General features: G+C 32.2%; 2 protein-coding genes across 2 annotated transcripts; both read right to left on the reverse strand.

Annotated features, from left to right (window-relative positions):
* Positions 1 to 791: 791 nt before the first annotated feature.
* On the reverse strand, positions 792 to 6658 carry LOC114268387 (Inosine triphosphate pyrophosphatase family protein). The gene is made up of 8 exons (XM_082875318.1): positions 6366 to 6658; positions 6205 to 6269; positions 6047 to 6110; positions 5929 to 5938; positions 3303 to 3334; positions 3073 to 3185; positions 1242 to 1318; positions 792 to 1131 (listed from the first exon to the last, which is right to left on the reverse strand). The coding sequence occupies exons 1-8, from the start codon at positions 6502 to 6504 to the stop codon at positions 1011 to 1013; spliced, it is 621 nt and encodes a 206-aa protein (XP_082731444.1). The 5' UTR covers positions 6505 to 6658; the 3' UTR covers positions 792 to 1010.
* A 4128-nt stretch (positions 6659 to 10786) lies between these two features.
* Positions 10787 to 11968, reverse strand: LOC114265886 (uncharacterized). Its single transcript, XM_028206766.2, has 3 exons — positions 11678 to 11968; positions 11173 to 11298; positions 10787 to 11033 (listed from the first exon to the last, which is right to left on the reverse strand). Exons 1-3 carry the CDS (start codon positions 11915 to 11917, stop codon positions 10920 to 10922), a joined length of 480 nt encoding a protein of 159 aa, XP_028062567.2. The 5' UTR covers positions 11918 to 11968; the 3' UTR covers positions 10787 to 10919.
* Between the last annotated feature and the right edge of the window lie 6160 nt (positions 11969 to 18128).

Here is an 18128-nt window from a genome sequence, read left to right on the forward strand (position 1 = left end):
CACACCAAAACTCGGCTCAACTTGTCACCTGCCCTATTTGTGGTGGTGGCTCTTAGGGCTGTAGGTGCATTACTGCAAAAGAATACAATGATTTTTCCTCCGCAATATACTTCTATTGACTTCTATTTATCTTCCTACATGTTGCAAATGGCTATAGCTTGTGACCATTTTTTGATCCTTACAACTTGAGATCAATGTATTTTATTTTATTTTTTTGATACTCAACCATGACCCTGTTTGGTAGGGGCTTATTTTAGCTTTTAGCTTAACTTATGCTATTTTGATGTAGTTGGTTCAGCTTAACAATACAGCTTATAGCTTTTTATAAGTCAAAAATCAACTTATTCTTTAAGTGGGGGAGGAGAAACTTTATTTATATGTCAAAAATCAGCTTATGTTCATAGCTATAAGCTATAAGCTGTTAGGCTATAAGTTATAATCACTTTCTCACAGCTCTACCAAACGGGACCCATGTAATCCAGACCATACCACTAGAAATGGGAAACTCATTTCTGGGCATTTGGGGCTTAAAAAGAAAATCTGGGGGAAAAACAGGGGAAAAAAATGTAAATTTATTCTGGCATACCACCAATATGAATATGAATAAAATAGACCAATGTCGGTGAGAATAAACAGAGGCAGTAAATTTACTGGTGAACAAACATCCATTAATTAGATAGTACAGTTTACACTGATCACACAGGTTTTTTTTTTTTTTTTTTTTCTTTTGAATCGTAATATTCAGTTTCTAAAGTCGGAATAACTTCTAAATCTACAGTTAGAAAGTATAATAGTAAAATAACAGTTTTATCGAACTTCAATCAGGTTGTCAAACATCAAATATTTTTTCACCTCTATCGATTATACCCACAAAATAAGCAAAAGCATCCTTTTCTTGACAGAACATTAGAGAAAAAATGGAAGCACCGACATTGTTTAGAGAGGATCTTGCAATTGTTCATAAACCTATTATGGTGGGCAAGACAAAAAACCATATAGCTCACTCACCATTAGAAAGAGGGGTCCATCTGGAACGCATACTCAGCCTGGGCAAAATGGGACCTCACTAATGAAAGAGCTCTGGAGCGGTGAGAAATCTTGTTCTTTTCTTCTTTAGGCAATTCAGCGTAACTACAAAAGAAAGTCAAAAACAACACAATTAGCTTCTTGTACTTGTGTTAGCATATAGAATATACCACCGAGTAAACTAAAAAGGTAGAGTGAAATGAGACAAGGATTACGTCTGATCATAACCATCGGGTTGAAAGATTGGATCCCATCCAAAATCATTGGGTCCTCTTGGAGGAACTATCTTCCCCTATAATGTCAAACTCAAGTCAAATGTCAGTGCTAATAATTTGAGTAAAAGGGCACATTTGAGATTCCAATTTTACATACAAGTACAATTTCCCATTTTCAAAAAGTACAAAATGATAAAACAATTACAGATCATGCTAAACAGAAAATAAAAATTGTAAACAGTAGTGCAAAGATCTTGCCGTGTGTGTGTGTGTGTGTGTGTGTGTTGCGGGGGAGGGGGGAAAGAAAGAACTAGCAGCAAATGTTTTTATTAGCCCTTGTAGATTACTCATGGTGTCCATGGTATTATCTTCTCTTAGTTAAAGCATAAAGTTACAGTAAATATAAATCACAGCTGGTCTTTGTTAGAAGATAATTTTCCCAGGCTGCCTCGTAGTTTCAGGGAAATTTATGTTAACCTTTATGTTTTGCAAAACTTCAAGACTACTAATTCTAAGGATAGCTTGATATATTTTCCCTTAAAGCGGATCACATATAGTGCATTTTGTTCCCTTTTTTTGTAGGTATTTTAAAAAAAAATTATTATTATTATTTATTTTAAATGTCTACATCATAAGTCTGGCTTTCTTCCAATTTCTCCCTCAAAACATGGAAACATTGGAGAGGAGTCGTTCAAAAGTAGTTCTAGGTTTCTGGTATGGTCTGACTCTAGTAAATTCAATATGGAAGTGAACTCTAGACCATTGATCCACACAAAGGGCCTCTTGTGAATTCCATTCAGTGCATGACACATCGTATAGGCACCACACCAATCAACCAGTTGGCAGGTATTTTATATATCAAGGGTGGTCGCCTATGAGTGGCCTTGTGGGTCAAATTATTTAATTAATTCTTATTTGGTATTAGATACATTCTAGAAGTCAAAAGTTTAGTGGTTTCTTAAAAGTTCAATAGTTTTGTTGCATCTCAGTCCTAGTCAGTGTAGGAAGTTTCCATAGTCTATATTTAATAGAGAACATATTTTCGAGATTTTTTTGAACCTTTTGACGCTCTTCTATGGATTGTGTGATGCCTCGGGGATTCCCAAAGTGATTCCTAGTTTTCTTCTTTATTTTTTCTGCAAAATCCGCAAAGTTAATGTTCTTGTCTACAATTCACAGCACCCAGAACAGCCTCTAAAAAGTGCCAAAAAATCCCAATTTTTCATGTTGAAACCCTTACCCCTTTATTATGCCATACAAACCCTAATATGTGTTACTAAACATTCAGCCATAAAACCCAATTAAAATCAGCCCAAAAGCCTAGGTTTTTGGCTACCATATATTATTATCGGGATTGCTGCTAGTTGGAGAGTGCAACCCCTACTCGTCCTACATTAGTATAAAACCAGAACTGCTGCATAAATATAGACATTCTAATCCAAGTTCAAATTAACACATGCTTCAAAGGATATAATTTATACATGCTGCAAATGCCTTCACATAACAAGTTTGCTGTTAGTAGAACTTATCCAGCCATGTGCCAATCGAACTTTTATAGTTGGGCCAAATTGGTGCTCAAGTGAAGAAATAAATTTCACATAGTTAATATGTGCTGTAAACTTAATGCTAGTTCAACTGTAGTCTATTATTTGTTACAATAAATTATAACTGTCATATCACATTTTTCATATATATGAACAGATCTAAACATGAATACATACATGCACGCATTCACATTCATAATGAGCACATCCAAAGTCTGAGTGCTCATAACTCCGGAAACAGCCATTATTACTATAATTTTAAGAAAAGAGCAAGCACATAATCTTACCGGAGTTTTCCCCATAAAGGTTATTGGCTCTATCTCTGGACCAAGAGCAAGAGAAAATACACACAGAGCATAGGCTGATTTATCCTCATATGCCATTAACAAATTGTTCAGACCTAGACAAAATGACAAGAGGCATTAGGAACAAACAAAAAAGGGGAGGCATAGATGTGAATATCAAAGGATATGAAGGCAGAAAAGCAGAAAACAAAGCAAAGAAAAAAAAAAGCAACCTTCATGACCAATCTTCTCCAAAAACCACTTGCTGCTTGGTTTAGTTTTCCAATTTGACGTCCACAAGAAAGCAAAAACGAGAGGAATGTTAGGACCATAAAGAGGAGATGCAGAATTAAATCAGAATGAACAGTAGGGTAATAACATTTTCTGTAGGTTTATCAAGAAAGAACAACATTCACATATAATTTTCCACTGTAAGTGTTAAACAATTTGATCATAAGAGATTTTCTCATATTCAAATAACAATTATCAACCCACAATAATATCATGTTTAGTCTAATATATTCAATGAAAACCTACTACTGAACAACTAATTTATACAAATCCATGTAGCTTAAATTCCTCAGTAAGAAAAATGACAATAACATATATGCAAGGTAGTAAGTCACACTAGCATTCAATACATTATGAATAAAAAGAATATTTAAAGGTCAAAGAAAATATACCTATTAGAGCAAGCAAAACAAAATTACAAATGATGATATGCAACAAATATGGAAAAATAAGTCCCGTCCACCACAAAGTACAAAGATTTTGAGAACAAGTCATAGAATTAAAAGCAATAAGTTTAGCCTGATAAACTAACGTCAGATTGGTAACATTTTCCCCCTGTCAACCACACTGTTGTTTGAATGGTAATGTTTCTTCTCTGCTGACCACAGTTTATCTATCCCGGTAGAGCTCTGCATGACACAATCAAGAACAACTAATGCAAGGCCTTTCTTATCCACTCTTGATTTTTTGTATCATGCCCATCGCTCTTAAGGAATTGATAAGGTTGAAACAAAAACAAGTACACTCAGTTTAGCCCGCATTAATGGGGGTTTTGAAGGGGTAGACTAGATACAGACCTAACCTATAAAGTGGCTTCCCTCAAATTCAAAGCCACAACCTCAAAGGTTACAGGTAAGAATTTTAACCACTGAAAATTCACAAGCAACTCCATTATGTTTGTGGGAGTTTGTGCATTTGAGAAGATTATTGAAATAAAAACTATTTCGCATGAAAAATAGAATTGTTTTAGTAATAGGTTTATTAATCAGATCACCTCTTTTCTCCCACAATAAGCCAAAAAAGTACACAGAACATTGCAAAAAATTATTTGGCGGAAGTCCATGTTTTTAATGGAAGGTGAAACGAGTTGCTCAAATAATAACTGTCTGCTAGCCCCTTAAGAAGTAGCAGCAAGATAAAAAACAATTTGGCTGGGGACTAATTAGTGGTGTAAAAACAAAAGCATAGTTTGCTAGGTCAAAATTAGTGGTGTAAAAATTTGAATGTTCAGATAAGAAATCAAAAGTGACAAAATAGTGAATAATATAAAGAAGGAAAAGGAAAGAGAAACTAGTTTGCAAATATGATTACACTTGCAAAAGAAATTAAAAGTAATACTACCTGCACAATGCTCGTTAACATTATCACCTCCTCCCCTTGTAGAATTTCACAAACCTGGGTTGGCCACAGGATACACTAGACTATTACTCCACTTATGGTTTTGAAATTTGTACATTAATTGAGATCCTTAAGGATCCATTTGATTAGAGTAAAAAATATGATGCAAAGTGAAAGTGATAGAAAGTAAAGTGAAAGAAAAATGTATTTTTTGCAAGAATTGAAAGCCAAGCTTGCCATGTTGTTATGGGTTGTAAAAAAAAATTAACATTCTTACATTTTTCACCATACTCCTGCTAAACAAACATGGAAAAAAAAATAAAATTTTCCCTTTCTTGCAGTTTCCACTACTTCATCATAACCAAACACAGCCAAAGTCTTTCCAACGAATAGAAAAAGGGTTCAAAGAACTTGGAAAGTTGTTCTTGCAATAGGGAAGCAATCTAGATAAAAGTATCACATTAACCTTCTCACAGTGGTAGAAAAGCCTCCATGCTTAGAGGAAGAATAATAATTCATGGATTCCCTCAACATCAATATATGAAAAGAGGATGTTGAATTTCATTTGATTAAAATTAAGCTTCATGTGGACTGAAAATTAAATTAAAATCATTTAACAGCTGATTTGAAGCAATAGAAACAATGCATTTTAGCTCTTGACACTTGTTTTGTTGGCGGGAGACTCTTCCCTGTTATCTTGCGGACCGCTCATGCTTAAACAAGGATACAAGTGAAGTTCATGCACTATTTGATCAGCATTATTGGAATTACTTCTATTGTATGTGGAAGCAAAGCAACACATACTTTCGCTTTTCCCAAAAAAAATAAATTAACAAGTAATCAAACAAGGGGTTTACTTTCACACTTGTAACGAAACAACATCTTCCCGAACATACTACCAGCTGAAATTTCTTTAATTCAATTAGAACAGCAAGTACTAACTGAGATTTCATGTTAATTTCATGAAATTTTGTTTTTCCTCAAATGCCAAATGACACTTATATTTATTTCCAAGGAAAGACAAATTAGGATGGTTGACCCTTTTCTCGATCAAATTACACAATGTTCCATGATTTAACCTTTAACATTACACAAGTTATCACCATGATTCATAATAATAATAATGAACAATATACAATAAATCAATAAGACAACAATTGTAGTATATAGAAGAAAACAAAGTTTCATTTCACCTCAAGGGAAGGACAACCATGAAACAAACAAACTTACATGTAAGGCCCTGCAAAATAGTTTCAAACAATCAAACAGATTGTCATCAAGCACCAGAGAGAGAGTTTATAATTAAAACACAAAAATTAAATAATGTGAGTGTTGTATGTAATAATACCTGGGAGACCCTTAAGGGCATTGAAACAGAGGCAGGTGTCTTCCACCAGCACTGGCCCATTCACCTTCTCAAGAAGAAGAAGAACAAGATTCAAACTTTTATCTATATGTGAAGACAGAGAAAGAAAGAGTGACATTAAAAAAAAAAAAAAAAAAAACCCGTTTTGCAGCCAATCGAGCCTTTTCTTTGGAGATGTCTTCAGGCTCTCCTTGTAGTTCTGGCACTGTAGGGGGAAAAAAAAAAAAACCAAAACACCAAATTGGGCAAGAAATATAAAGATGAATCTAGAGAGAGAGAGAGAGAGAGAGAGAGGGTCTACAGTCGAGCTTGATGGAGCGAAAGGGAATGGAATCGCCCAAGATGGCTCTGACTTCTTCGAGCTTCTTGGCGTTTCCGGTCACGAAAGTCACTGGACGAGCGAGGACCAGTCCCGAACCAGCAGCCCTCGCCGCCGCCATTTTCCCGCGCTTTTTCCCCCTTCTGATCGGAAAATTCAGACTCAGCGTCGTGTAGGGTTTTCACAGTGGAACCGGAACTGCTCTGTTTGGCTGCATGTTATTAAGTACATGAATAAGGGCATGTTTGGAAGGTCGAAATTCTTGAGTTTTCAGTATCTCCCTTTTTTTATTGATGGAATAAATAAAGAAATTTTTTTGGCAATGAAATGATTTGTGATTTTGAGTTATTAGAAGAAAATAATAATAATAATAATAATAGTTCAAATAAGTTGTTAAAGAAAAATTAAAAAAAGAATAAGGGAAAACTGTAGGAAAATGGAAAGTAGTTGGAAGATTTGTAAAAAGAAAAATATTGGTAGCAATTGGTAGAACTTTTTAAATATGATTTGAGATTTTTGAATTTGTGAGTTTTAAAATTATAATTTGAGTGTGAAAAATTTATTTAGTGAATGAGTTTTGAAAGAGTTTTGAATTGAGTAAGGAATTTTTGATGTGACATATGATATTTAATACAAAAACTTACAACTCATAGCCAAACACATAACTCAAAATTCTATTAAAACTTGTAAATTTTTTTAAAAAATTCATAAAATATTTTTTTTGAATATATAAAAATTAACATGTGTCAATTGCAAAAAAAAAAATTGCACTGTTCTGGTCAACCGGACGAAAAACCGGTGTAACAACTCCAATTTTTAATTATTCTGTAAAATTTATACTAATCTTATTTAATTATAATTGAAAAACTATATAATTTATTTTGTATTATTATAAATAATTTTGTAAAATAATATAATTAGTTAAAGATTTAGGCTTAAAAATAATTAAGGCCTCGTTTGGGAACATGCTAATTTAGTAACTTTTTGGCTATTTGGCTATAAAGGTAGGTAAAAAAAAACTTGTATGTTTGGGATGACTTTTTGGCTAATTACGAAAAGATGTGCAAAAAGTAGAAAGAAAAGAGAATCTTTGACTTTTTGGTATGAATTGTTGGCTTTTTAACTAATTTAATAATTTTTTGATTAATTGACTAAAATAACCTCTTGCCAAACGAGGCCTAAGTAACTATTTCAACTTATCCGTTGAAAGGATAAGCCCCTGTGTTGTGATATAGGAACACTACGTGTCGCCTAAACCTTGGAGAACAAGCATTAAACTTTTAGTATAAAAGGAGTAGTTGCTGTGAAACAAGAAAAGAAAAAAAGAAAGGAAGGAAAGAAAGAAGAGAGAATGAAGGAGAAAGAAATGAGAGAAGGTAGGAAAAATAATAGAAGTTGAAAGGATTTTTGGTAGTGAAAAGAAAGATTAAGATATTAAAGTTAAGATGAGTTATATTATATTTTGAACCATCGTAATGTATTTTACGTATGTTTTAACTTATCATATTTATTTTATACAAATTATGTTTTATAAATTATTATAAATTATATTATTATTTCAGTTACGTGGATTATGTTCTGAACCCTATTTGTTTAAAATGAAACTTATGGATATGGTTGTTTTACTTTTAAAGAATATTTGTCTATAACTTTATAAACAATTATGTTTTGTAAGTACCACCACGGGAGTCCCATGCCTTGGGGGACTTAAATAACCATTGACCTTTGTTTGACCACTTTGTGATCCTCCATTGACCTCTGTTCTGTGTGGAATAAAGTGCTGTACGGAAGATAAGTACTACACTATTGTGGGAGCCACCTCTATAGTCCGTACGAGCCACCTCTTAAGTCCGTACCTCTGTTCTGACTGTCACTCTTGTGACCTCTGTTCTATTTTGTTATGTACCATGGTTATGATTATTTATTTACATAATTTCTGTATTTCAGTTTCTGTCACTTAAATGATTTATATAAATGTTTTGGCCTAACTAACTATCCATGGTTATTTCATGTCCCTTATACACTTGGTATAATATTTTTCACTCTGCCATGTGCTTATAGTTGTTTATCAATTTTCAAGAAACAACGCACTTCAGAAATAGCTTTTGGAAAGTCTTAGACGCGGGGCTGTGGAATAGACACACACAACACTTTTATGATATGTTTATATGTAAATATCGGCATTTTTGGTCAATACATTTTGTAAAAAAAATAGAAACTCCGATGATTATTTTGGTACCCTCATTTAAATATTACTTCCGCTTGTGTTTATTAATTTGTTTAAGAATTGGCCAGAGGTAACCTCAGTTACTGGCCATCACGATACTTAACCCTTGGGTACGGGGACGGGTCGTGACAACCGGTGGGACGATCAGTTAGGCCAAATTTTTTTAAAAAAAAAAAATTGAAAATTCCATCTGACACAGAGTTTTCTGTTTGTTGTGGAAATATAATTTGAAAACCCTATCCAAACATATGATAGTGGAATGTGTGGGTAGAATTATAGTTTGAAAATCCTTCCAAATCCACTTTTAGGAGTTCACAAGTTATCCCGAATGAATTTGTGTATTGGAGATTAAATTGATGAAGTGTGGGTTCAATGAGTAAAATGAATTTGAATAATTGATTTCATTTTCTAGTACATTTTGGATTGATAAGGGTAGATTTATAGTGTTTTTGCAAAAAAAATGAGAGAATAAAAAATAATTGTAGTATAGCTGGACAGTATACAAACTGGTGAAATTATTATTTTGCCCTTAATATTTCACATTTTTACAATTATTTATGCTTCGTCCCATTTGTATGCAATTTTATCAAAAATAAATACAAAAAATTAAAAACAAAATCTTTATTCTAAAAAAAATGTACCCCCAAAAATGTATTTAAATGTGTGAAATTAGAATGTATAATAAATTTATATAGATTTCAAAGTTTTTGAGATTTTCTCTCTTAGAAGCCCTAAATCCATTTGTAAAATGGAAGTTATACGCAAGCAAGCTCTAAATCAATTCGCATATAAATACATGCATATGTATATTATCGTTGGTCTTGTAGGAGTAGATCGTTGGTCTCGAGGGAGGGAGGGGGTAGAGAGAAAGAGAGAGTCAGCAAGACACAATAGAGTAGATCAATCGTCGTTGGTGAGAGAAGTTGTCCACCATTAGGAAGAGAGGAGGGAAAGAGAAGAGAGAGACAAGACACGACACGAACCAACACTCTATTTTGGCAAAGATGAAAGAGAAAGAAAAGAGAGATAAATGAAGGAGAGGAGAGTGGCCGACGTGGATCTGGCCTCTTACGTGATTTCAATCCACGTCATTAAAGATGCATTAAGGGTCCCAAATTAGTGGTCTAAAACATTTTTCTTATTATTAATTCAGTAGACTGTCATTAGTATGCCATAGAATTTAACAGTAGATAAACATTTTTACCTCATTTTGTTAGATTAGTCCATGTTCCCACCCATTGTGAGAGATTTGTATCCCATTCTGTGAATGGTACATGTGAGCCACATCCCTTGTGAGAGATTTGTCTCCCATTCTGTGAATGATTTCTGTATCGAATGGGAATGATTTCTGTATTCTTAATATTACTGCATATTGTTCATCCATTTTCGTGTCCTTTCAATATAGCATATAATTAGGTAATTCTGATATTTTTCATTCAAGAAATGTTGTTATATTCATGAGCCATCTTTGATTATTTGTCTGTTTCAGGTAAAATAAATTGGTGAGTTTATTTATTCCATTTTGTTGAACTAATGTGAGTTTAAGAATAAATTAATTAATTCAAAGTTAGCCTTGTGCCCACTTAGCTGATGAACATTGCATAACAAAACCAAGCTCACTCATAACATGAGTTTTATACTAAACAATACGAAATTAAAAAAATTTAAATTACTACCTTTTCTAATTCTACTAAAAAATATTCAAATATTGATTCATATTAAAACCATGTGTGCAAAGGTTTATTATTTTTTTATATATATAGAAGGCCCCATAGAAAAAGCTTTAAGCTTGGAAAAAATCAAAGCATACCTTATATGTAGTGGAATTTTGATCCAAGGTACACTACCAGTTCGTAGTTAGGGAGTGTTTATCAGTATGAAAACATGCATGAAAGTTTATTTATATCGTGATTGTCTTATTGCATTGGTGATTACTTGTTACAAATATATATATCAATAAAAATAATCAAAAAATTTATGCAGAAAATCTCTTCAGAATAATGTGGAAGTGTCATTTATAAAACAATAAGTTGCTTCAACATGTCTTTTAATTTGAAATAAATAAATACAAATCTGTTACATAATTCTGTATAGATTTTACAAAAATTCAAGAAAAAATATAATAACCTATCTCTTTCCTTTATTGGAAAAGAAAAGGAAAAGGAAAATAGTCAAAATAAGAAAAGTCAATAAGATTAATGGGAATGACATCACAATATGAATAATAGAAGCCAAAAATAAAAAATAAAAAAGGTATTAATACAAGTAAATCTTGAGAAGAGATGGTTGTTAATGTTGGTGAATCACAATCACTTGCCAGAGACTTTTTCCTTGATTTTTTGGACAGTTCCCTTTGCTGCATCTGTGATGTTTTCTGTTGTTTCTGATACTTTCTCACTCACTTCTTTTGTCATTTTAGTCACCTGATCAACCAACCATTTAACAAATATATATAAACTAGAAAAAAAAGAAGTAATTAATTGCACATAATTTCACTTTCTAGTTCACTACAAAATAACAATTTGAGTGCAAAAAAAATGCTTTGACAATAGAAACTCATACACTCTCAGCAGCAGAGCTAGCAGTGTCTCTCATGAATTCGCAGGTCTTCCTCACTTCTTTAGCCCCTTCTTTTACAGACTCTGCTGCTTCGGTCACCTTCTCGCACTCTTCTTTCTCAGACTTTGACTGTTTGATATGTCAACAAAATTTGTAACTGTTTTTCAGTTACTATCCAACAGTGCAATTATGCATTGCAACCCAAACTACTAGAACAATTTTGTTAATGTTTGTTGTTATTTGAGCTTTGCTATTGATTCCATTGAGACTCATTTCCAATTATTGCAGACAATATCATTTTTTAGGATAAATCAAGACCAGAGATCTCAATTTTTCACCTTTCTAAAGTGTGACGGAGTCGAATAGGGCACATTGGCCCTATATATACACTTTAGAGGATCTTATTTTAGAAAAACAGAAATTGATTGATTCTGTGATCGTTTATATGTTTCTGAACTTTTTTTGTGCCCGTGCCCGCACACATATAAAATGGTGAATTAGTACTCACCTTCTGCAAGGGTCTTGTAGCAGTGACAAAAGCCCTTGGGCTCCAACCACTTCCGACAGAGGCCGGAAAGTAACTGGAAAGCCTTGCTGTGAGTTTCAAGCTTGCCATCTTTGTTCTGTGCTTCGCTTCCTCCTTTGGTTGTTCCTCTTTTCCTTGGCCAAAACAGTTAAAATTTTTGTAATGGATCTTGATTTTAGGTAGTAACATAAATAGAGGGAAGAGATTGGAAACAAATTCCATATGTCATGTGCAGAGAGTTTTATGCCAAAACATGGACCACATTTTCTCTGTTTTTTTTTGGGGTTGTCCTAACTGCATTAAAAGTGGCACATCAATGTTCCGAGTCTGTTGGTGTTTTTCTTTGGTTTTGAGGTCTCGTTCTTCTTCCCTACCTGCCACAAAAATTAAAATGCCAATCACACAAACAACATTTATAGTTTGAGATTTGTGCCATTTTAGTCTTTGATTTTTTAATTATGATATATTTGATTCTGAATTTTGAATCTTATTTCAAATAAGAACAATAAAAGATATTTCATTTGCAAATGGTTTATTTCAAGTGCAATATCATTATACAACTTATTTTGTGTTGGTTAACTTATATCTTATGTTAAATGTAATGACTTTTTTTTTTTTAATGAATGATGTTTGTTTAGCTTGGTTTTCAGAATTTTCAATTTTTTTTTCTCTAAGAAATTAAAAATTAAATTGGTAAAAAAAATTAAAAACACATTATTTTAGGGTGAATTACACTATCAGTCCCTATAGTTTGGGTCTTGTTTCACTTTGGTCCCTAACTTTTCAATTGTGACACATTTGATCCTAAATTTTAAATCTTGTTCCAAATAAGGACAATTGAAGATATCATTGCTTAATTTTAAGGGCAAAGTCGTTAATTTGATAAAATATAAACTAATTTGACGAAAATAAATGTCAAATTTTTTTTTTAAAAATTTTAAAAATTATTTCTATCCACTAAAGATAAAATTAAGTAAAATTGATAAATCTTTTACACATTTATTTTTTTTTACCAAATTAATTTTTATTATATGTTTCGATGATGATCATGTAATGGATAGTTATTAGACTTTTAATATGTAATCAATATATTTAATATATGAAATGTTTTTAGTTTTGGATTTTTGATTTAATGGATTGCTTTAATAATGATATCAAAGTTGTTGCCATATTTGGCTTTTGAAAAAATAAAAACTAATTTAATGAAAATAAAAACAACCACCAATTACATGATCATCATCCAAACTCATAATAAAAGTTAATTTGGTAAAATAAATAAATGTGTAAAAGATTTATCAATTTTACATAATTTTATCGTTGGTGAGTATATATAATTTTAAAAAATTTAAAAATATTTTTTTGACATTTATTTTTGTCAAATTAGTTTATATATTATCAAATTGATGACTTTGCTATTGAGCAATAGTATATTCGATTGTTCTTATTTGGAACAAGATTCAAAATTTAAAGTCAAAAGTGTCACAATTAAAAAGTCAGGCACCAAAGTGACACAAATCTCAAACTATAGGGACGTTTCGTGTAATTCGATCTTATTTTTATATAATTTTATCTTTTAGGAGGGTAGGCATAATTTTTTTATATTTAATTTTGTTAAATTAATTTTTATTTTTTTTAAAAGTCAAACATAGTTACAGTTTTGATGTCATTATTGAACCAATCCATTAAATTAAAAAATTCAATACTAAAAAGATTTCCTATATTAAACATATCAATTACACATTAAAAGCCTAATAACCAACCATTACATAATAACTATCCAAAAATATCTATCAACAACAAGGAAATTGTTATGGATCCAAAATAAATAACCAAATTTTCTATCAAACTTTTCACATTGGTGCACAACCATGTGAGATGTTTGGTAGAAAATTTGATAATTTATTTGGGTTTTCTAGCATGATTCTAACAACAAACATAATCATCTATTATATGATAACCATCCAAAAATATCAACAAAAAACACCACTCATTACATAATCATCATCCAAATACATATTAAAAATTAATTTGGTAAAAATTAAAAAAAAAATGTAAAAGATTTATTATTTTTATACAATTTTATCTTTGGTGAGTACAAATAATTTTTTAAAATTCAAAACTAATTTTTTATATTTATTTTATCAAACTAGTTTATATTTTATCAAATTGACGACTTTGCTTTTTAAAATGAAGCAATAGTGTCTTCAATTGTTCTTATTTAGAACGAGATTCAAAATTCAATATTAAATATATCACAATTGAAAGATCAGTGGCTAAAGTGACACAAGTTTCAAACTATAGAAACTGTTAATATAATTTACCTAAAAATTAGAAAAAAAAAATTATCTGGTATGTCCGACTTATGAGGTAAATTGCATGACATTCTATAATGGGACACTTTTTCATAAATCCCTTTTCACTTACTTATGTTCCATTTAGTTCACATTATTTTCTTATATTCTAATAAGTCCTATGAGTGACATAGTTACTAAAATATCCCTAATAATATTCACATTTATAGTGCGAATGTTTCGTAATGTGAATGTTCACACTGTCAATATGAATATTCATATTGTAAAATATGAATGTTCACATCACTAAATTGTTAACCGTTCAAAAAATATTTGTAAGAGTAGAAATGTCCATAAAATACTTTAAATATGAGAATTAGGATTTAGTAGATCAAATATTCAAATAATAGGACTTATTAAAATAGAAGAATATTTTATGGAATAATTAAAATACAAATACTTAAAAAAAAAATTCTAATACATCTCCCTTGATTATATATTATTAACTATTTGAACTATAAATAAGACCCTTCTGGTTGTTGGATTTATAGCCGTTCTTTTTTAGGGTTGAAAAATTAGGGGTGAGCATGGTCCGGATTGGACCGGATTGGGACAAAACCAGAACCAATCCGTTATCTACGGTTCCTAAAAAATCGGAACCAATCCGATCCGTTTAAATCTTGGAACCAATCCGAACCAATCCATTTCAACACGGATTGGATCGGTTTAGGACCACGGATTCACATAATTAAATAACAAAAAAAAAAAATATATATATATAATACTTTAATTTTATAAAAATATAAACATAGCGCCATATTAGTTCTACAATAGCAACATATTTTTTTATAATAGCGACATAATGTTCTAGAATTTAAACAATCATAAAAAAACTAGTTTCATCATAAGTATTTAGATCATTACAAATTAAAACTAAAAACTAAAAAACAAAAGTAATAAAAGAAGATATTATACGAGGTTTAGGTTTGAGTTTAGATTTTATATAGAATAAGAGAAGATACTATGGGGGAGGATGTATAATAAAAATATAGACTATTTGTATACGGTCCGGATCGGTTCCAATCCGGAACCGTGAGTTTCAATCCGGAACCAATCCGTGGACTACGGATTTTTAATTCTTCAATCCGGAACCGAACCACGGATTCGAAAAACCAATCCAAACCTATCGGATTGGACTGGACTGGATCGGATTACGGATTTTACGGATTTCTTGCTCAGCCCTATGAAAAATAGATTAAATTCATGACGTTCAGGTCATAGGAATTGAGAATTTTTTGAATGGACTGAATTTTTTTAGCATCTATAACTTGGATTGGAGGGTGTTTTTTAAATCCAGGATATTTATTATGGGGTTTATTTCAATAATTTAAATTATTTATTTTGTAAGATCTCTTGTATATATCATTTGCGAAAAAAAAATTTAAATCAATTTTTTTTGGGTAAACAATTTTTAAATCAATTTAATAATCTTAATCTATTCAATTTATCACGTTTGTTACAAATAAATAAATGATCTATTTTTGAAAATGTATTTATTATTCATTTATTTAGATACAAATGCAATAAATTGAATATATTATAATTATCGGATCGATCTAGTTTTTCTTATGAATGATATACACACAAAATTCTATAAAATGAATGATTTTGATCATCTTAAGATCCATAGTGAATCTCACAAGCCCAAATAGTAAGGGTGGGCATACAATAGGCCGGGTTTGAGCTGGATTGACACTACATAATAAGGGACTTTGTGTCTATTCAAGCCTGACCCAACTCCAACATCGAGCCTCTAGATCTGCCCAAACTCGACCCAAAAAATAATTATAAATTCCAAGTATGCAGTATTCTCTCATAAATATAGAAAGATCAAATTAATTATTTTTCCTCATTCTACTCTAATAAGAACTATAAATGTAATTCCAAAATAAGTCAGCCCCTAAAAGAAAGAACAATATTATATAATTCAATTTCTCACATCATTTTCTCACTTTTAGACATAAAATAAATGCAGTAATACTAGGAACACAAAAATCATTGACAAAATGGGATACAAATCTCTCACAAGGGGTGAGTCTCACACATGTGAGCCCTACTCCTACATGTGAGACCTACCTATTGTGAGAGGTCTATGTCCTATTCTGTGAATAGTTTTTGCACATATATACTTATTCAAATAAATGTGGCTCACATTCATAAATACATATAGGATCCACTCACTTATGTCTTTGAGTAAAAAGGGAAAAAAACAGAAGTAAGAAATATGATTATATATAGTATTGTTTTAAAAAAAAAAAAAATACATCTTTTACATTTATTTTGAAGATGCTATTAACTCTCTAAAATATGCCTATATAATCTTCAAAATATAATCTTCAAACCTATCCTCCTTTTGAAACTCACTTCTCATTAGTTATGGACAAAAGCAAGGTCTTGTTCACTTGTGTTTTTCTTCTTGAGATAACCTTCTCTTATGGAGTTAGGTCAATTAAGGGAACACGATTGAATGTAGAAATACAAACTAAAACACCATACCAGAGTCTTTGTGTTGGCGGGCCTCCTAATAAGGGAGCTGATAGGCTTTTTGGTGAGGAAGCTTTTCAACCCACTCGAATAACTAATTGCCCCGTCCATCATCCTTCTCCACCTCCCGACCAAGGAGCTAGCAGGTTTGTTGGTGCGAAAGCTTTTCTACCCACTTCATTGGGTAATAGCCCTGGCATTGGTCATTCTGCTTCACCTCCCAATCAAGGAGCTGGCAAGTTTGCTAGTGCTAAAGTTTTTCAGCCTACTCCACCGGGTAATAGCCTTGGCGTCGGTCATTCTGCTCCATCCTTCAATAAGGGAGCTGGCAAGCTTGCTAGTGAGAGAGCTTTTCGACGCACTTCAACAGGTAGTAGCCCTGGCACCGATCATTCTACTTCATTCCCCTATAAGGGAGCTGGCAGGCTTGTTAGTGAGAGAGTTTTTCAAAATTTTCGACCCACTCTAACAAGTAGTAACCCTAGCCCTGGCGTCGGTCATTTTAAGCCACCCCCTTACAAAGGAGCTGGCAGGCTTGCTAGTGAGAGAGTTTTTCAACTTTTTCAACCCACTCTATCAAGTAGTAACCCTAGCCCTGGCGTCGGTCATTTTAAGCCACCCCCTTACAATAGAGCTGGCAGGCTTGCTAGTGAGAGAGTTTTTCAACTTTTTCGACCCACTCTAACAGGTAGTAACCCTAGCCCTGGCGTTGGTCATTTTAAGCCACCCCCTTACAATGGAGCTGGCAAGCTTGCTAGTGAGAGAGTTTTTAGCCCTAGCCCTGGCGACGGTCATTTTAAGCCATCCCCTTATAAGGGGGCTAGCAGGCTTGCTAGTGAGAGAGTTTTTCGACTCACTCCAACAGGTAGTAGCCCTGGTGACGATCATTTTTCTCTACCCCCCTATAAGGAAGCTGGCAGGCATGCTGGCTAGAAAGCTTTTCAACCCACTCCACAAGGTTATTGCCCTGGCGTCGGACATTCTGCTCCACCTCCTGATCAAGAATTTTCAATTGTACTTTAGATCTTTGTTTCAATAATAGCATGAATGAAGCTCTCAATGTAATTCTTAATTATAATTAAATAAATAAATAAGAGGGGATGGGAAATTTTAATAAATCCCCCTTTTACCTCATCTTGTTAGATTAGTCCATGTTCTGACCCATTGTGAGAGATTTGTATCCCATTCTGTGAATGGTACATGTGAGCCACATCCCTTGTGAGAGATTTGTATCCCATTCTGTGAATGATTTCCGTATTTCTAGTATTATTGCATTTTGTTTGTCCATTTTCGTGTCCTTTCAATATAGCATATAATTAGGTAATTCTGATATTTTCATTCAAGAAATGTTGTTATTCACGAGCCATCTTTGATTATTTGTCTGTTTCAGGTAAAATAAATTGGTGAGTTTATTTATTCCATTTTGTTGAACTAATGTGAGTTTAAAAATAAATTAATTAATTCAAAGTTAGCTTTGTGCCCACTTAGCTGATGAACATTGCATAACAAAACCAAGCTCACTCATAATATGAGTCTTATACTAAACAATACGAAATTAAAATAATTTAAATTACTACCTTATCTAATTCTACTAAAAA

Source organism: Camellia sinensis, chromosome 6, assembly GCF_055761805.1.
Source record: "Camellia sinensis isolate YWXY chromosome 6, ASM5576180v1, whole genome shotgun sequence".
Taxonomy (NCBI): Eukaryota; Viridiplantae; Streptophyta; class Magnoliopsida; order Ericales; family Theaceae; genus Camellia; species Camellia sinensis.

Bases quoted from the DNA above. Each gene is read 5' to 3' on its own strand.
- LOC114265886 (XM_028206766.2), bottom strand. From the start codon at position 11,917: ATGGAATTTGTTTCCAATCTCTTCCCTCTATTTATGTTACTACCTAAA. The intron at 11,299-11,677 runs GTGAGTACTAAT...CATATCAAACAG, and splicing joins CTACAAGACCCTTGCAGAAG to TCAAAGTCTGAGAAAGAAGA. The intron at 11,034-11,172 runs GTATGAGTTTCT...TTGGTTGATCAG, and splicing joins CTAGCTCTGCTGCTGAGAGT to GTGACTAAAATGACAAAAGA.
- LOC114268387 (XM_082875318.1), bottom strand. From the start codon at position 6,504: ATGGCGGCGGCGAGGGCTGCTGGTTCGGGACTGGTCCTCGCTCGTCCA. The intron at 6,270-6,365 runs GTAGACCCTCTC...TTCCCCCTACAG, and splicing joins TCGCTCCATCAAGCTCGACT to TGCCAGAACTACAAGGAGAG. The intron at 3,186-3,302 runs GTTGCTTTTTTT...CATTTTGTCTAG, and splicing joins GGAGAAGATTGGTCATGAAG to GTCTGAACAATTTGTTAATG.